Here is a 19925-nt window from a genome sequence, read left to right as displayed (position 1 = left end):
AGAGGTCGTCCTAAAACCAAAAATTGTTAATGGTTGTTTATAAAACCAAGAGAATAGAGTCTTTCAGTTTGCCAGATAACAGATACACCCACACAAGCCATATTACACGGAGCGAAACACGTGTTGGGACGTTGGTCCCCACGTGTTACCCTGGCCCTCGGCGTCATATTCTACCGGTAGGTTGCTCGGCTTTAACTACTAACTAATCTGGCCTTTTTTGGCCACCTCTATTATTTTTTCTGAGCTGTGTCTGCCTTGTGTTATTCAATATGGGTATGTCTGCCGTTACTCAGTAGAGACGTGTTCTCCTGAATGAATGCTTGGGACACGTGGGGTTTTCCCCTCCAGCACCATTCCCTTGGTCCTATGTATTTATGTATGCCTATTTATTGATTCCCCTACAGTCTTTACAATAAAAATAATTATATATTTTCATAATATGGCTTGTGTGGGTGTATCTGTTATCTGGCAAACTGAAAGACTCTATTCTCTTGGTTTTATTCTATTGTAGAGTTGTTGCCAATTTATTCATCAAGTGGCCCTCTCTTTGATTTATTTCAATGGTTGTTTATAGTAGTTGTTCCTCGTTCCTGCGGCAGCAGACATCGCTATGTGTGACACCGCAGGAGCGAGGAACATCTCCTTACCTGCGTCCCGCCCGCAATGAGGAAGGAAGGAGGTGGGCGGGATGTTCGTCCCGTTCATCTCCGCCCCTCTACTTTGATTGGCCGGATGCTTAGTGACGTCGCGGTGACGTCGCTGTGACGCCTAACGCACCTCCCCCTTGAGGGAGGGATTGCACGGCAGTCACAGCGCCGACGCCGACCAGGTAAGTGCGTGTGACGCTGCCGTAGCGATAATGTTTGCTGCGGCAGCGATCACACGATATCGCATGCACGACGAGGGCGGGTGCTTTTGCGTACGATATTGCTAGCAATTGCTAGAAATATCATAGCGTGTAAAGCCCGCTTTAGGCCTGTTTCACACGTGAGTGAAAAACACAGACATTTTTCACTGATGTGTAAAAAACGCATATGTCCCTCCATGTCCCATGATTCACGGCACACGTGGGTTGTCCATGTGCAATCTGTGATCTGTGCTCTGTAAGCCGTGATTGCACAAGGAGATAAACTCACCTGTCCACGCTCCTGCTGTCCGTGGTGCTGAAGCCTCCGACTCTGCTGTGTCTCCTGCCACCACTGTGTCACCTCTGCAGCTACTTCCAGGTCAGCTGTGCCATGCATAAATGTATATGCATGACTATAAATAGCCGGGCAGGAAGCAGCAGCCAGTAGAGGCCGGAGACAGCGTCACCGGAGAAGGTAAGTGTAAAAATCATTTTTTTTTAAATGTATGTGTTTTTTTGGTACGCGTTTCATGGATCACACCATAGTGTGGTCCGTGGAACAACAGTGATGCCAGAAAAAACGGACATGTCTCCGTGCGGAGCACATGGACACGCGTGTACGCCGCACAGAGACACCATCAGTGAAAAATCACTGATGTGTGCACAGACTCAATGATTTTAAGGGGTCTACATATGTCAGTGATTCTAGTACGTATAAAAACTAGCACATACTTATATGTATATATATGTATATAATCACTGACATATGAAAAAGGCCTTAAACAAACTTTCTTAACATATGAACAGTACCCAAACTCGGACACAGATATATATTTTTTAAAGTTTGTGTTCGATTATGAGACCGGGACACCCGGTTACTGGTATGAACCCCCGACCTTTACAGCTCAGGTTCGCTTATCCCTAGTTCTGTAGAAGGTTTTGTAGGATGTTCTGTGTTGGTGGAAAAATCGGATCCTATTGATTCTTTACACTTACAGTATGGTGTCTAGCTTTGGCCACTTGGAAATCTCTGTTGGAAATCTGTTTGGCCTATAAAATAAAGATCCAGTTACAATGATTCACAAATGGGAAGAATACAGTCTGCGAAGTTTTGAGACTCACAAAAAATTTGGTAGTCACATAGTTTGCTGCTTCAATGTTTTTAAGTCTTTTAGTCAGATGTTTTTATGGTTACTGAAGTACAGTTATAACTATTTTTAAGTGCTTCAACTTTTATTGAAAAATAAATTACATTTATTGAAAGACTCAATATATACACTGTTGACCCTTATTTTTCAAGACTTCTGCAATTGGAACTGGCATCTGGATATCAGCTTTTGGGCCAAATCCTGACTGATGACCATTCATTCTTGTCTAATCAGTGCTTGTTGTTCACTCACAATTTCTGTCTTTCTTAAGCTGGTGTCACACTAAACGACAGCGACAACGACGTCGCTGTTACGTCACCATTTTCGGTGACGTAACAGCGACCTTGTAAGTCGCTGTTATGATCGCTGCTTAGCTGTCAAACACAGCAGAAGCAGCGATCATAAGGTCGCTGTGCTACATGTTCAGAGAGCAGGGAGCCGCGCTTAGCGCTGGCTCCTTGCTCTCCTGCAGCACACATCGGGTTAATTAACCCGATGTGTGCTGCAGCTACATGTCACAGTTCAGAGAGCAGGGAGCCGCGCTTAGCGCTGGCTCCTTGCTCTCCTGCAGCACACATCGGGTTAATTAACCCGATGTGTGCTGCAGCTACATGTCACAGTTCAGAGAGCAGGGAGCCGCGCTTAGCGCTGGCTCCTTGCTCTCCTGCAGCACACATCGGGTTAATTAACCCAATGTGTGCTGCAGCTACATGTCACAGTGCAGAGAGCAGGGAGCCGCGCGCACTGCTTAGCGCTGGCTCCTTGCTCTCCTTGCTACAGTATGCATCGGGTTAATTACCCGATGCGTACTGCAGCCACATGTCACAGTGCAGGAGCCGGCGCTGGCAGCAAGAGCGGAGGCTGGTAACCAGCGTAAACATCGGGTAACCAGGGAAAGGGCTTCCCTTGGTTACCCGATGTTTACGCTGGTTACAGCTTACCGCAGCTGCCAGTGCCGGCTCCTGATCGCTTCATTTCGTCGCTCTCTCGCTGTCACACACAGCGATGTGTGTGTCACAGCGGGAGAGTGACGACCAAAAAATGAAGCTGGACATTCAGCAACGACCGGCGACCTCACAGCAGGGGCCAGGTCGTTGCTGGATGTCACACACAGCGACAGCGACGGGACGTCGCTGCAACGTCACAGAAAATGGTGACGTAGCAGCGACGTCGTTGTCGTCGTCGTTATGTGTGACACCAGCTTTAGGCCCGTTTCACACATCAGTGAAAAACACAGACGTTTTTCACTGGCGTGTAAAACACGCACATGTCCCTCCGTGTGTCGTGAATCAGGGTACACGTGGGTTGTCTAAGTGCAATCTGGGCTCCGTTCTCCGTGGCCCGTGATTGCACTTAGAGATTAACTCACCTGTGTGCGCTCCCGCTCTCCATGGTGCTGATCGCTCCCGCGGTGCAGCATCCGGCCGGCGCTGACCCCCGCAGCAGCTGCTTCCGGGTCGGCTGTGTCGTGCATCATGAATATGCGCGACAGTAATGAGCCGGCTCAGAAGCAGCAGGCTGCACGGGCTGCAGAGGACATCGCTGGAGCCGGGTGAGTAAAAATGATTTTTATTTTAAAAGCACGTTTTTTTCTGGCACGTGTTTCACGGACCACACCACTGCGTGGTCCGCGGGACATCAGTGATGCCAGAAAAAAATGGACATGTCTCCGTGCAGCAATCACGGACACACGGTTACGGCACACGGAGACACGTGCAGTGAAAAATCACTGATGTGTGAGCAGACCCATTCATTATAATGGGTCTCCGTATGTCAGTGATTCTGGTACGTTTAAAAAAAAGCACAAACGTACCAGAATCACTGACGTGTGAAAGGGGCATTAGGCTGGAATCACACTTGCGAGTGTAAAATCGGTCCGATTCTCATGCTAGAAAGTTGGACGATTTCTTTTTACATTTCATCAGTGTGCTGTCAGTGTGCTGTCAGTGTGCAATCAGTTTTTACCCTCAGCAGCTGCCAGTCATGTACTGTTATGTACAGGAGCATTTACAGTGTTCTCTGCTACATGCGTGAAATGTATTGAGAAAAATGGATGTCACTAGGATGGTGTATGTGCCGTCCGTGTGACATCCTTTTTTTTTTCACGCACCTATAGACTTTCATTGAAGAGACTCATGCGAGAAACTCACCAAAACGCAGCATGCTGCGATTTTTTTCTCAGTCCGATTTGGAGTGAGAAAAAAATAGCAGATCGGAGCTGCCTCATTGATTAACAGTGGCAGAGTGCAATGCAAGAATTTCTCGCATTGCACTCGTGCAAGTTAATCGCAAGTGTGAAGCCGGCCTTAAAGAAGCTTCATCAGAGAAAATAACTTTGCAGGGAGTACAGAGATTAGACTGTAGATGACTCTGGAAATATATTTTCTCTGATAACGCCCTCTTCAGAGCGTTGGCGACATACTGTATGGAAGAATGAATGTAAAAAGAAGAAAAGGCGAATGCTTCCATGAGTTCTATGTCATACCAACAGTAAAGCATCCTGAGACCCATTCATGTGTGGGGGCTTTTTATCAAAGGGATCTAAACATCTTGCAAGACCAACTTCTCCCAACAAGCCATGAACAATTTGGTGATATATAATGATTTTCCCAGCATGATGGAGACCATGTCACAAGGCAAAACTGATAACTAAGTGGCACGGTGAGCTAAATATTGAAAATGTAGGTCCATGACAAAGAAAGAAAGACCCCAAATCTCAATCCCGTTGAGCAACTGTGGTCAATCTTCAGAAGCTAAGTGCAGAAACAAAATCACAGAAATTATGCAATGAATAGACAAGAATGTGTTGTCATCAGTCAGGATTTGTCCCAGAAGCTGATATCCAGCTGTCAGAGCAATTGGCAGAAGTCTTGAAAAATAAGGGACAGCACTTTCAATTTTGAGTCTTTGCATAAACGGTTACATTGCGTCACTACTTGCGGACAAAGTGGAGTCACGAGCTCAGGGGTCAGATACCAAGAGAGTTCATCATATACAGAGAGATAAGACAAAGGAGTAATCAGGTCACACTCCAAGGTCAGAATTCCATTAAGGCAGCGGAACAAGACAAAGTGGCTATGCAAAATGGATACACAAGGTCCAAGGTTGAGCAGCCAAAGTTCAGAAAACCGGAGCACTAGAAGCAAGACACACACCACTGAGCTAAGGCTGTGACTGGACATACAGCTGTGTTCAAAATAATAGCAGTGTGTTCAAAAACATGAGTTAAGCCCAAAATCTTTATAATGGTTTTTATTTCCATGTATTCGGAATGTTGCACACTGTTTTCTAAATCAAAACATGCAGAGACATGTATATAATGTTTAAGTACTTTACAGAAAATATAAAAAAAATGAACATTGGACTGTTCAAAAAATAAGCAGTGTCTGCATTTGTCTTTACATACTTAAAATCTGTCCTCTTTTTATTCAGGATTTAGCATTCCTGTGAATCACTAACCTAATATTTGGTTGTATAACCACAGTTTTTTTTAATTGCTTCACATCTATGTTGCATAGAGTCATCCATTTGGGACCTGTTATTCCAGCCCAGGATGCTTTTACTACATCCCACAATTTATTTGCATTTGTTGGCTTTTCCTCAGAAACGTTCTATTGGATTAAGGTCCGGGGTTTGGGCTGGCCACTACATACCTCAATTTTGTTGGACTGAACCAAGATTTTGCTTGTTTACAGGTGTGTTTAGGGTCATGTCTTGTTGAAACGCCCATTTCAAGAGCATTTCCTCTTCAGCATAACACAACATGACCTCAAGTATTTGGATATATGCAAATTGGTCCACGATCCCTGGTATGCGGTAGATAGGCCCGGCACCCGGCACCATAATAAGTAATATTAATAGTAAGAGAAACATTCCCATATCATGATGCTTGCACGAACATGCTTCACAGTTTTCAAAGTGGACTGTAACTTGAATTTAGAGTTTGGTGGTCGTCTGAAGAACTATCTTGGACCCAAAAAGAACAATTTTGCTTTCATTGGTCCACAAAATGTTTCTCCATTTCTCTTTAGACCAGTTGATGTGTTCTTTGGCAAAATGTATCCTCTTTGGTACGTGTTTTTTTCTTTTTTTTTTTAACAATGGGTCTTTACAGGGACTTCTTGCTAATAGATTAGCTTCACACAAGCATCTTCGAACTGTCACAGTCCTTACAAGTAACTTGAGACGTCTTTGATCATGCTGGAGCTGATCATTGGCTGAGCCTTTGCCATTTGGGCTATTCTTCCATCCATTCGAATGGTCGTCTTCCGTTTTCTTCCACGTCTCTCTGGTTTTGCTTTCCATTTGAAAACATTGGAGATCATTTTAGCTGAACAGCCGATCATTGTCTGCACTTCTTCATAAGTTTTACCCTCTCAAATCAACTTGTTAATCAAAGTTCGCTGTTCTTCTGAACAATGTCTCAAATAACTCATATTTCTCAGGCTTTCAAAGAGAAATGCATGTACAACTGTGCTGGATTCACCCTTAAATAAAGGCCACCTGATTCACACTTATTTCTTCACAGAATGATTGACCTCACTAATTTACCTCCACACTGCTATTATTTTGAACACCCCCCACCTTTCAATTATGTGGAGTCTGGTGGTTATCCAAGAATCTACTGCACCAACTGGTAAATTGTTTGACATGTGGTAATAATCTGGTTAGTCATATTGACTGCTATTATTTTGAACACTACTGTAGTCAGACCACATTCAGCCTGCTAAATAGTAGGGAACTGCTCATAATGAGAGACACCTGGAAGAAACTCAGCACACCCCTGCCCTGATTGGGCAACTGGACTGTCACTCACAATATGCACAGGTTAACACGCCCCAGCCACAGACAGAATAGCGGAGCTGTCACTCACACTATCGGCAACTGAACACACCCCTAAATCTGTAGGGTGGCTGAGCTGCCACTTACTGAGTCCAGGATACAGTGAATGGCGAAATCCTGACACAAACTTGATAGAAACACCTGACTAAAAGATTTAAAAACACCGAAGCAGCAAAACTATCTGAAAACCAAAATTTGTGTCAGTTCCCAAACGTTTGGCCCTAACGTTATGTCATGTATAACATGTCACTAGGAATATTCCCGCTGCTCTTTGTATAGAAGACTTTTCATTGTAAGACCAGAGAAATGGGAGATTCTAGATAAATACCTGAATGCTGGCTTGGCATTGATGACATTATGCCGGAATATGCTGAAGAAACAGAGGAGACATTTATATGATATTATATTCTATATATTACTGAAATCATATTAATAGTGGTGTAATATTAGGATTAATTATTTAACTTTATAATTAAAATTAAGATTTTATTTTCTGTCATATTAGGAGTACATATATATATATATATATATATATATATATATATATATATATATATATATAGATATATATATATGTATATATATATCTATATATATATATATATATATATATATATACTATATACAGTTGGGTCCAGAAATATTTGGACAGTGACACAAGTTTTGTTATTTTAGCTGTTTACAAAAACATGTTCAGAAATACAATTATATATATAATATGGGCTGAAAGTGCACACTCCCAGCTGCAATATAAGAGTTTTCACATCCAAATCGGAGAAAGGGTTTAGGAATCATAGCTCTGTAATGCATAGCCTCCTCTTTTTCAAGGGACCAAAAGTAATTGGACAAGGGACTCTAAGGGCTGCAATTAACTCTGAAGGTGTCTCCCTCGTTAACCTGTAATCAATAAAGTAGTTAAAAGGTCTGGGGTTGATTACAGGTGTGTGGTTTTGCATTTTGAAGCTGTTGCTGTGACCAGACAACATGCGGTCTAAGGAACTCTCAATTGAGGTGAAGCAGAACATCCTGATGCTGAAAAAAAAGAAAAAATCCATCAGAGAGATAGCAGACATGCTTGGAGTAGCAAAATCAACAGTCGGGTACATTCTGAGAAAAAAGGAATTGACTGGTGAGCTTGGGAACTCAAAAAGGCCTGGGCGTCCATGGATGACAACAGTGGTGGATGATCGCCGCATACTTTCTTTGGTGAAGAAGAACCCGTTCACAACATCAACTGAAGTCCAGAACACTCTCAGTGAAGTAGGTGTATCTGTCTCTAAGTCAACAGTAAAGAGAAGACTCCATGAAAGTAAATACAAAGGGTTCACATCTAGATGCAAACCATTCATCAATTCCAAAAATAGACAGGCCAGAGTTAAATTTGCTGAAAAACACCTCATGAAGCCAGCTCAGTTCTGGAAAAGTATTCTATGGACAGATGAGACAAAGATCAACCTGTACCAGAATGATGGGAAGAAAAAAGTTTGGAACAGAAAGGGAACAGCACATGATCCAAGGCACACCACATCCTCTGTAAAACATGGTGGAGGCAACGTGATGGCATGGGCATGCATGGCTTTCAATGGCACTGGGTCACTTGTGTTTATTGATGACATAACAGCAGACAAGAGTAGCCGGATGAATTCTGAAGTATACCGGGATATACTTTCAGCCCAGATTCAGCCAAATGCCGCAAAGTTGATCGGACGGCGCTTCATAGTACAGATGGACAATGACCCCAAGCATACAGCCAAAGCTACCCAGGAGTTCATGAGTGCAAAAAAGTGGAACATTCTGCAATGGCCAAGTCAATCACCAGATCTTAACCCAATTGAGCATGCATTTCACTTGCTCAAATCCAGACTTAAGACGGAAAGACCCACAAACAAGCAAGACCTGAAGGCTGCGGCTGTAAAGGCCTGGCAAAGCATTAAGGAGGAAACCCAGCGTTTGGTGATGTCCATGGGTTCCAGACTTAAGGCAGTGATTGCCTCCAAAGGATTTGCAACAAAATATTGAAAATAAAAATATTTTGTTTGGGTTTGGTTTATTTGTCCAATTACTTTTGACCTCCTAAAATGTGGAGTGTTTGTAAAGAAATGTGTACAATTCCTACAATCAGATATTTTTGTTCAAACCTTCAAATTAAACGTTACAATCTGCACTTGAATTCTGTTGTAGAGGTTTCATTTCAAATCCAAAGTGGTGGCATGCAGAGCCCAACTCGCGAAAATTGTGTCACTGTCCAAATATTTCTGGACCTAACTGTATATATATATATTTTCCAAGATGTTTTTGGCACATATCATACTATATATAGAATTAATTTATAATGCTGGACACATATAATACTACTGACTGGATATATAATGCTGGGCATGTATAATACTATATAAAGACTGGATCTATAATGCCGGACATATATAATGCTATACAGTATATAATGAGGATCTATAACACTGAGCACAATAATACTATATATAAGGTGCCTGGCATATATGATACTATTAATACAATAACTTGTGAAAAATAGGGGGTATTTGTCATGTTAAAAGTAAAGGCCGCTTTACATGCTGCGATCTCGCTAGCGTGCGTACCCGCCACCATCGTTTGTGCGTCATGGGCAAATCGCTGCCCGTGGTGCACAAAATTGCGCGGACCCGTCACACATACTTACCTGCCTAGCGACGTCGCTGTGACTGGTGACCTGCCATCTTTCTAAGGGGGCGGTTCATTCGACGTCACAGCGACGTCACTAAGCGGCCGCCCAATAGAAGTGGAGGGGCGGAGATGAGCGGGACGTAACATCCCGCCACCTCCTTCCTAGCTCCTTGCCGGCTGCCGCAAGTAAGGAGAGGTTCCTCGTTCCTGCGGTGTCACATAGCGATGTATGCTGCCGCAGGAACGACGAACAACATCGTATCTGCAGCAGCAACAATAATTGGGAATAGGGGGGCATGTCACCGATTACTGATTTTGAACGTTTTTGCGACGATGCAAAATTGCTCATAGGTGTCACACGCAACGACATCGCTAACGCTGCCGGATGTGCGTCACAACGTGACCCCAACGACATCGCTTTAGCGATGTCCTAGCGTGTAAACCGGCCTTTAAGCTACTGTACCACAATTGTGAAAAAAGTATACAAATTTTTATTATTGCAAAAATATAAGTATTAGGATCACATGTAATAAGTAGTTGATAATTTAACATACATAATTAAAAACCAAGTCTAAATGAGACAGAAGGAGGAAAAAGAGGTCCCACGGAGGGAGACAGACTGCCCTCTAACCTAAGTAAGGGGAAGAGAAAAAGATCTCTAAATCCAGGGGGGACACATAGAAGTAAACCATGAGAGTTAAATGGTGTGTATAGTGCATATCCCTTGGACTAATGAAAACATGGAGTGCCTATACATTAAACAAGTACCCACCTGGGTGAGGTCTAGATCAGGGCCAGTATAACCAACATAAGAAACCACCAATAGTACGTAGGTATAATCTCTAACAACATATAAGATAATACAGTGGTGGTGAAGTGGCACCTGAAGGACCTACCCGTGGTATGTATAGCAACCCAGGGGGGAATCTGTCAGCCTCACATGTGGACAAAGAGGGCGATACGCGTGGGGCAACACCCCATGTATGCATTGATCCTTGGCTTTTACACCTTCTAGCCCTCTTTGTCTCCCAGCAGGTTGTATTATACGATCTTAGGTAGCATGTTTATAAACCTTTTTTGGATAGCTCTGATTTGGATGTGGTCCATATGTATTTAGTGTTGTACTGGTTTTGCTATATTTTCCCTTATCATAGGGTCTTTTTTGCTATCATTTAGCTGGGCTTAGGAATTGGGGTCTAGATGGTGGTGCCAGATATGGCAATGTTATTTTATTAGCACCATATAGCTTCTATTTGAAGGATCAATTGTGCACAGCTTTTACAGCAATAGCTGTGTGTTACAACATATTACTTTTGGTGCATTTCTTTGTATTGTGAACAAGGATCTCTGTACTAGTACCCACTAGTACACATCATGGGTTCAGACATGGGGTGTTTTGTGATAGTCCATTTGACTTTTTAATTGTTTTAAATTAATCACTTTCTTGTGTGTTAATTTTGTGTATACATAAACTTTTTGTACCAATAACATTTATTTATATTTTATTCTGTCCACTGGTTGATCCCGTTTGTACAGCCATTCTTTCTCCTCAATTTTGACAAGTGTGCAGTATTTCTCGTGAAAGTGTCGCGGGCGGGGAGGGCGCTGCGCTCACCACGCTCGGGTCTGGCTCTGGGCTGCTGCTTGCTCGCCGCTGCTCAGTGGCTCGAGCGGTGGGCCAAATCCGGGGACTCGAGCGGCGCTCCTCGCCCGTGAGTGAAAGGGGTGGTTTGAGTTGGGGATGTGGTCTGTGACGCCACCCACGGTTTGTGGTGAGGTTGGACACCACCGCTGCTAGTGACGGGGATCCCGGGAGCGATGTCGGGGAGCAGCTTGGATGTTGTTTTCCCCCTCCGTGGGTAGGGGTTGGTTGTCCCGGGGCCCTGTGATGACGACGGGGAGGTGGATGACGGGGTTTGGTGAGGTGCAGGGTCGCAGGGGCAGCGCAGTGTCAGACGGCACGGTGGTACTCACTCAGCCAGTAACGTAGACGGAGTCTCTGGTAAAACAAACGGCTGGATGGACGGGTCCCACAGGCGGCTGCGGTGGTCACTCCCGGTAGGTTGGCGGTGACTGTCTCTCCCTGCACCTGTGTTGTGTTTTCGGCCCCGATGGCTTCCCACCGGTAACCCGCTCCCCAGCGGTGTATTTGCCAGAGGAGCCCCTTTTTGCCCCCAGGCGCTGGCCCTGGGAACTCTAGCCGTGGCGGTAGCTGTATTTCACTTTATGGTTGAGCGGTTGCCTTCAGTCGGGTCTTTGCTGCTGGGAAACCCCGGAGGTTCCCGTCGCTGACGGATTTGACCAGTTTAACGGCGACTCAAAGCCTGGTCGGGGTCCGTAGGCCCTCCCGAATGGTGCTGGCTTCCTTGCTCTCAGGTGCCCGGGCCACGTACCCGGACACGGTCAGTCTGCTCTTTCTCCTCCACTACTACTTCACTCCTTCACTTTTACTGTCCCTCACAGTTCTCTCTTCCTTTTCCCGCCTCCAGGACTGTGAACTCCTCGGTGGGTGGGGCCAACCGCCTGGCTCCACCCCACCTGGTGTGGAAATCAGCCCCTGGAGGGAGGCAACAAGGATTTGTATGTGTGACTGATGTGCCTAACCGGGGTGTAGGGTGTGTTGTTGCAGTACCTGTGATGCCCTGGCTTGTCTAGGGCGCCACAAAGGCGAGCAGTCACATGACTTGATGTATGCAATCATCATATTTCTATATATCTGGTGTATGGTACAGTGTTGGCATGCATGAATACTAATATTTATATATACCAATAATATGCACAGTATGCATACTACTAATATTATATATATATATATATATATATATATATATATATATATATATATACCAACAATATCTATGTTTTCTAATATGTACATAACCAAATAATGTCTGTATACTAATTTGTATGTATAATTAATCATTTGTGTGCATAGTAATTATGCAGTCATGCTTGATTCTCAAAAGCGTTTGCACACTTGAAACTTTTCCATAAAATGAAGCATTTCTTCCAGAAAATTATGGCAATGTTTTGCTATACACATATTTATTTCCTTTGTGTTTTTTAGAACAAGACAAAAAAAAAATACAGAAGAAAAAGAAAATTACATCAAAAATGGGCAGGGAAAAATTGCTGACACCTTTCCAAAATTGCTAGAAAACAACTTTGTTTCAAACATGTGATGCTTGTTAAAACTCACCTGTGGCAAGTAACAGTTGTGGGCGGCAATATGTAAATCTCACATAAAACCAAATAAAAAGGGAAAGGTTGACTCAATCTGTGTATTGTGTGTCTGCTTTTGTCATACAAAGCAAGGAGAACATAAAGAGGAGAAAAGAACTGTTTGAGGCATTGAGAACCAAAAATGTTGAAAAATATCAGCAATACCAAGGGTATAAGTCTATCTCCTCAGATCTTGATGTTCATTTGTCCACGGTGTGCCCCATAATCAAGGAGTTTACAACCCATGGCACTGTAGTTAATCTCCTTGGACTTGGACAGCAGAGAAAAAATGATGAAATTTTGGAACACAGGATAGTCCCATGGTAAATTAGCAGCCACAATCAAGTTTGTAAGAAAATCCAGAAAGAGACAGACCTGGGAAAGAGACAGACCTAGAAAGAGACAGATGGGGAAAGAAACAGCGAGATAGAGACAGACAAAAAAGAGACAGACAGAGACAGGCAGACGGGGAAAGAGACAGACGGAGAAAGAGACAGACGGGGAAAGAGACAGACCTGGAAAGAGACAGACCTGGAAAGAGACAGACGGAGCACATTACTTGGCCAGTTTAGTTAAATCTGTGTGGAATATCTGTGGTGTTGAAATATATGTTGTGAAATGCTTCTATTAGCTTAGTTTTTGCCTTTTAATAATTACATTTCTATTTGTTTTGTGGTTTTTGTGTGCAGAATAAATTTTTGTTAATACATTCTATTTTGTTAACAACAGTTATTAACCCGGGCGAAGCGGGGTACTGCAGCTAGTTAAAAATAAAAAACAAGAAAATGCTACATAATCCATGTAGTAGCGGTCTTGCGGCTTTCCCCGAATTCGTACCCCAACCTATAGAGCCTTGTTCAGAGAATAAGGCTTTATAGGTCACCCCTGGTTAGCATCTGACCAAGAGTTTCTCATACACAGTGATGTCACTGAGTAGCTGACATCACCAAGATCAAAAACTCAGGGTCTGGCACTGACCAGGAGTGACTCCAGGGGTGAATCCCAGTCAGCTCCAGGCTCGGAATTTCTCATGCATGGTGATACTGGGGATACCGCTCGTGAAAAATTTTGGTCCTGTTGAAGCTCCTCTGCTGTATTCCACATTGCATGGCTGCAGCTTCAGTTACTGAATAGCAGTAAAGTACAGCTATTCACAGGCATCGGGTAATAGCAACACTTATCAGAGCTGCCGGGTCTCGCTGAGCGCAGCGTTAATCCGGCAGCTCTGAACGGAGTTGCAGTCCGCACCCGTCACCTTAGAATACCTGTATTTTATTGCTATTTACAGTCACCGGAGCTGTATTTGTGTAACTTGAACTACAATGGAGGTTGAACCAGAATAAACACACTTTATCCTGGTTTAACCTAATAAATAAATAATTAAAAAAAAAAAAAAACAGCTTGCGGGCTCCAGCGTGCAGCTGTCTGCTTTACCTTGGCTGATGAAAAAAAATAGGGGACCTCCACGCTGTTGTTTTTTTTTTTACTTCTATTGTTTATTACATTAAGCTAGGCTAGACACTTTTTAGCCTGGTTTAGCCTGATAAATAAATAAATAAATAATTTAAAAGAACTACATTAGGTCACCTTTATTTTTGATAACCAACAAGCCCAGGCCTGCAGCGGTCTTCTTTACCTTAGCTGGTGATAAAAAATAGAGGAGACCCCAGGCCTTTTTATTATTATTATTATTATTATTATTATTATTATTATTTATTTATCCTTGTTTAACCTAATAGATAAATAATTAAATAAAAACGGCATTGGGTCTCCCTTATTTTTAATCACCAGCCAAGGTAAACCGGACAGCTGCAGGCTGCAGCTTGCAGCTATCAGCTTTCCCCTGGATGGCTTGCTATCAAAAATAGAGGGGACCCCACACCATATTCTTAACATATTTATTTAAAAGGTTCAGCCAGGCTAAAGGTGGTGTCACACACAGCGACGACGACAACGACGTCGCTGCTATGTCACCATTTTCTGTGACGTTGCAGCGACGTCCCGTCGCTGTCGCTGTGTGTAACATCCAGCAACGAGCTGGCCCCTGCTGTGAGGTCATTGCTCGTTGCTGAATGTCCTGCTTCATTTTTTCGTCGTCGCTCTCCCGCTGTGACGCACACATCGCTGTGTGTGACAGCGAGAGAGCGACGAAATGAAGCGAGCAGGAGCTGGCGTCTGGCAGCTGCGGAAAGCTGTAACCAAGGTAAACATCGGGTAACCAAGGGAAGACCTTTCCCTGGTTACCCGATATTTACCTTCGTTACCAGCCTCCGCCGCTCTTGCTGCTAGTGCCAGCTCATGCTCTGTGCACATGTAGCTGCAGTACACATCGGGTTAATTAACCCGATGTGTACTGTAGCTAGGAGAGCAAGGAGCCAGCGCTAAGCAGTGTGCGCGGCTCCCTGCTCTCTGCACTGTGACATGTAGCTGCAGTACACATCGGGTAAATTAACCCGATGTGTACTGTAGCTAGGAGAGCAAGGAGCCAGCGCTAAGCAGTGTGCTCGGCTCCCTGCTCTCTGCACTGTGACATGTAGCTGCAGTACACATCGGGTTAATTAACCCGATGTGTACTGTAGCTAGGAGAGCAAGGAGCCAGCGCTAAGCAGTGTACGCGGCTCCCTGCTCTCTGCACTGTGACATGTAGCTGCAGTACACATCGGGTTAATTAACCCGATGTGTACTGTAGCTAGGAGAGCAAGGAGCCAGCGCTAAGCAGTGTGCGCGGCTCCCTGCTCTCTGCACATGTAGTGACGTTATGATCGCTGCTGCGTCGCTGTGTTTGACAGCTAAGCTGCGATCATAACAGCGACTTACAAGGTCGCTGTTACGTCACAGAAAATGGTGACGTAACAGCGACGTCGTTGTCGCTGTCGTTTAGTGTGACCCCAGCTTAACAACTGTTTTGTCTTGTTTATCCTAATAAATAAATAAATAAAATGTGTGAGTCCCCTCCCCTTTTTTGATCACTAGCCAAGGTAAAGCAGATAGCTTGGGTATAATATTATCAGGATGGAAAGGCTCATGGTTATTTGGCCCTCTCCAGCCTATATATACCAGGCCCGCAGCTGCACCAGAATTGGTGCATCACATTAGATGTGCCAATTCTGGCTCTTTGCTCAGCTCTTCCCGATTGCCTCTGTGTGGTGGTAATCAGGGTAATATTTTTGTGGTTGATGTCAGTTGCTTAATGTGAATTGGCATCAAGTCCATGGGTTAGTAATGGAGAGGGGACTATCAGATACCCTCGTTACTAAACGAGTGTAAGGGGTGCTTCACGAACAGTGAGATCGCTGCTGAGATCGCTGCTCAGTCACGTTTTTTGTGACGCAGCAGTGACCTCATTAGCGATCTCGCTGTGTGTGACACTGAGCAGGGATCTGGCCCCTGCTGTGAGATCGCTGCTCGTTACACACAGCCCTGGTTCGTTTTTTTATTGTTGCTCTCCCGCTGATAAGCACACATCGCTGTGTGTGACAGCAAGAGAGCAACAATCCTGAATGTGCAGGGAGCAGGAGCCGGCGTCTGACAGCCTGCGGTAAGCTGTAACCAAGGTAAACATCGGGTAACCAAGGTGGTTACTCGATATTTACCTTCGTTACCAGCCTCCGCCGCTCTCACGTTGCCAGCGCTGGCTCCCAGCCCGTAACGTACACGGAGTCTCTGGTAAAACAGACGGCTGGATGGACGGGTCCCACAGGCGGCTGCGGTGATCACTCCCGGTAGGTTGGCGGTGACTGTCTCTCCCTGCACCTTTGTTGTGTTTTCGGCCCCGATGGCTTCCCACCGGTAGCCCGCTCCCCAGCGGTGTGTTTGCCAGAGGAGCCCCTTTTGCCCACAGGCGCTGGCCCTGGGAACCCTAGCTGTGGCGGTAGCTGTATTTCCCTTCACGGTTGAGCGCTTGCCTTCAGTCGGGTCTTTGCTGCTGGGAAACCCCGGAGGTTCCCTCGCTGACGGATTTGACCGGTTTAACGGCGACTCCAAGCCTCGTCGGGGTCCGTAGGCCCTGCCGGATGGTGCTGGCTTCTCTTCGCTCCCCGATCAGGTACCGGTGGGCCACCGCCCGTCCCCGGTCCTTACGGTTGTGCGTCAATCGGCCTCTCCTGCAGACGGTCACCACTATCTGCCAACCTTGCTCTCAGGTGCCCGGGCCACGTACCCAGACACGGTCAGTCTGCTCCAGCTCCTCAACTACTACTTCCCTCCTTCACTTTCCCTCACGGAACTCCAACTAACTCGCTTTTCCCGCCTCCAGGGCTGTGAACTCCTCAGTGGGAGGAGCCAACTGCCTGGCTGCACCCCACCTGGTGAGGACATCAGCCCCTGGAGGGAGGCAACAAGGATTTGTGTCTGACCTTGATGTTCCTAACCGGGGTGTGGGGTGTGTTGTTGCAGTACCTGTGACGTCCTGGCTTGTCCAGGGCGCCACATTTGCATTACCCTTGCTGGTGATCAAAAATATTGGGACTCCAAGCTGTTTTCTTCCAATTAATTTATTTATTTGTTAGGATAAACCAGGCTAAACACTTTTTAGTCTGGTTTAACCTAATAAATAAATATATATATTTTTAAAAGGGCATTGGGTTCCCTCTATTATTGATAACCAACCAGCCAAGGGAAAGCAGACAGCTGCAAGCTGGTATATTTAGACTTGGAAGGACCAAATAACCACGGGCCTTCACAGCCTAATAATTTCAGCCCCCAGCCGTCTGCTTTACCTTGGCTGGTGATCAAAAATAAAGTGGACTTCACTCTGTTTTTTAAATTATTTATCCATATATAATTAAAAAAAAGATGGTCTAGTGTCCCTTCTAGTTTTTATTTAGCAGCCAACATAAATCATTTTCTGGTAGAAATACTTGCCTGGACTCATCTCTGACTCCAAGGTCGCTGCTGGAAAGTGATCAAGGAGGGTTTAGTGGGCCCTATATTTGCTGAAATGGACACAATCATTGCTGAAATGGAATTGGAGAAGCATGGGGAAGATGCCTGGATGCATCTCTGACTCCAAGGTCGCTACTGGGATGTAAAAAATGACATCTTTCTTTTAAAAAAGTGTGGGTCCTCTCTATTTTTTGATAACCAGTCAAGGTGAAGTAAACAGGTTTTGTTTCTCTTGATTGGTTGTCAAAACTGTGGGGATACAACGCTTATTTTGCTTAATTAATAAATTTTTTATTTCCCAGTAAGCAATCTTGAGAGTCAGAGATGCATTCAGGCATCTTCCCTATGCTATTCCCATTCCATTTTAGTGCTGATTCCATCCATTTCAGCGCTTTTATGGCCCATCATGTCCTCCCCATAGACTTCCATTATAATTGTTACTCGAACAGAGCCCGTCTGAGCGTCAGATCTACTTGATTTGAGTAGTGAGCACTTCAGAACTTTAGTGCTTGCTCATCACTAGTTGACACTGTCGCGGGCGGAGGAGGGGACGCTGCGCTCTCCCACTGCTCGGGTCCGGCCGCTGCTGCGGCTGCCGCTGCTGCTCGGTGGTGGCTCGAGCGGTGGGCCAGATCCCGGGGACTCGAGCGGCGCTCCTCGCCCGTGAGTGAAAAGGGGTTGGGATTGATTGGATGGTGGGGATTTGGTTATTGTCCGTGACGCCACCCACGGTTGTGGTGATATTGGTGACACCACCGCTGTTCTGGACGGGGATCCCGGGAGCGGTGACAGGGAGCAGCTTTGTTGTTAGTTCTCCCCTCCGTGGGTAGGGGGTTGGTTGTCCCGGGGCCCGGTGATGGGGTAGGAATGGATGACAGGCGGGTTACAGGGCCTGGTGGGGTGCAGGGTCGCGGGGGCAGCGCTGTGCCGCACGGCACGGTGGTACTCACTCAGCCAATGATGAGGACACAGTTCTCGGTAAAACAAACGGCTGGATGGACGGGCCCCACAGGCGGCTGCAGTGTTGTTTCTCCCGGCAGGTTGGTGGTGACTGCCTTTCCCTGCACCTATGTACGGTAGATGGTTCCAATGGGTTCCCACCGGTAACCCGCCCCCCAGCTTGGATATGGGCTGGAGGAGCCCCTTTTGCCCGCAGGCTCTGGCCCTGAGAAACGGTTGCCTTGGCGATGGCGGTGTCTCCCTCTCTTGGTTGGACTGTTGCCATCTGTCGGGACTTGGCTGTTGGGAAACCCAGGAGGTTCCCTTCACTAACGAATTCGGCAAATTCACGGCGACTCCTAGCCTTGCCGGGGTCCGTAAGCTCCTGCCAGATGGTGCTGGCTTCTCCTTGCGTACTGGTTTGGTACCGCCGGGCCACCGCCCATCCATGGTCCTCACGGTAGACTCCGATAGGCCACTCCTGCAGACGGTCACCACCGTCTGCCAACCTTGCTGTACCGCCAGGGCCACACACCCGGACGCTGTCAGTTAGTTGCTCCACTACCACTTTCCTTCCTTCCACTTTCACCTCCAAAACTAATCTGTCTGCTTTTCCCGCCTCCAGGACTGTGAACTCCTTGGTGGGTGGGGCCAACCGCCTGGCCCACCCCCTGGTGTGGACATCAGCCCCTGGAGGAAGGCAACAAGGGTTTTGTGTCTGACTTCGGTGTGCCTGACCGGGAGTTGGGGTGTGTGGGTGTTGTGCTCTGTGGCCCCTGGCTTGTCCAGGGCGCCACTACACCTTTGAAATTGTTCCAAAAACTGAAGTATTTCCCCCAAAATATTATTACACATGTTGTGGTACACATTTTAATTTCCTTTGTGTGTATTCAAACAATGCAAAAAACAAAGGAAAAAAGTCAAATTGGACAAAGTGTCACATAAAATCCAAAAATGAGTTGTGCAAAATTGTTGTGGGCTGCTATTTTTTAGGCTGGGAAGGGCCAAATAACCATGGACCTTCCCACCCTGATAATACTAGCCCATAGCTGTCTGCTTTACTTTGTCTAGTTATGAAAAATAGGGGGGCCCACAACTTTTTTATTATTATTTATTAGGTTAAACTGGCTAAATACCCTATAGGGCAACATGAAATGCACTAAAGGGTGCAAGTATATAATATGTAGTGGGGTGAGACATTACTTTGCTTTTGCACGGGCTTAGGTTGCAATTAAACTTCGTGCCAGACCAGAAATGTGTTGCTAGAGTTGAATGAGTACCTAACTATTCGTACTCGCTATACTCATAACAAGTACTATGTAATACTCGAGTATTTGTTCCGAATAGCGTGTGCAATGCAAGTCAGTGGGGAAAAGCTCGCA

The 19925-nt window shown here is 45.5% G+C and overlaps 1 protein-coding gene across 1 annotated transcript in view; it reads right to left on the bottom strand.

Moving 5' to 3' along the window:
• The window catches only part of LOC142297308 (uncharacterized), an 81510-nt gene that overhangs the window by 54685 nt on the left and 6900 nt on the right, over positions 1-19925 (bottom strand). Inside the window, exons 5-6 of the mRNA XM_075341547.1 lie at positions 7166-7207; positions 1844-1897 (exon numbers count right to left, since the gene is read on the bottom strand). Of these exons, the coding sequence (XP_075197662.1) occupies positions 1844-1897; positions 7166-7207 (96 nt within the window). The remainder of the gene's footprint in view (positions 1-1843; positions 1898-7165; positions 7208-19925) is intronic.

The sequence above is a fragment of the Anomaloglossus baeobatrachus genome, chromosome 3, assembly GCF_048569485.1.
Source record: "Anomaloglossus baeobatrachus isolate aAnoBae1 chromosome 3, aAnoBae1.hap1, whole genome shotgun sequence".
Taxonomy (NCBI): Eukaryota; Metazoa; Chordata; class Amphibia; order Anura; family Aromobatidae; genus Anomaloglossus; species Anomaloglossus baeobatrachus.
The sequence above is the reverse complement of the archived record's forward strand: the minus strand, read 5'-3'. Positions and strand labels throughout refer to the sequence as shown.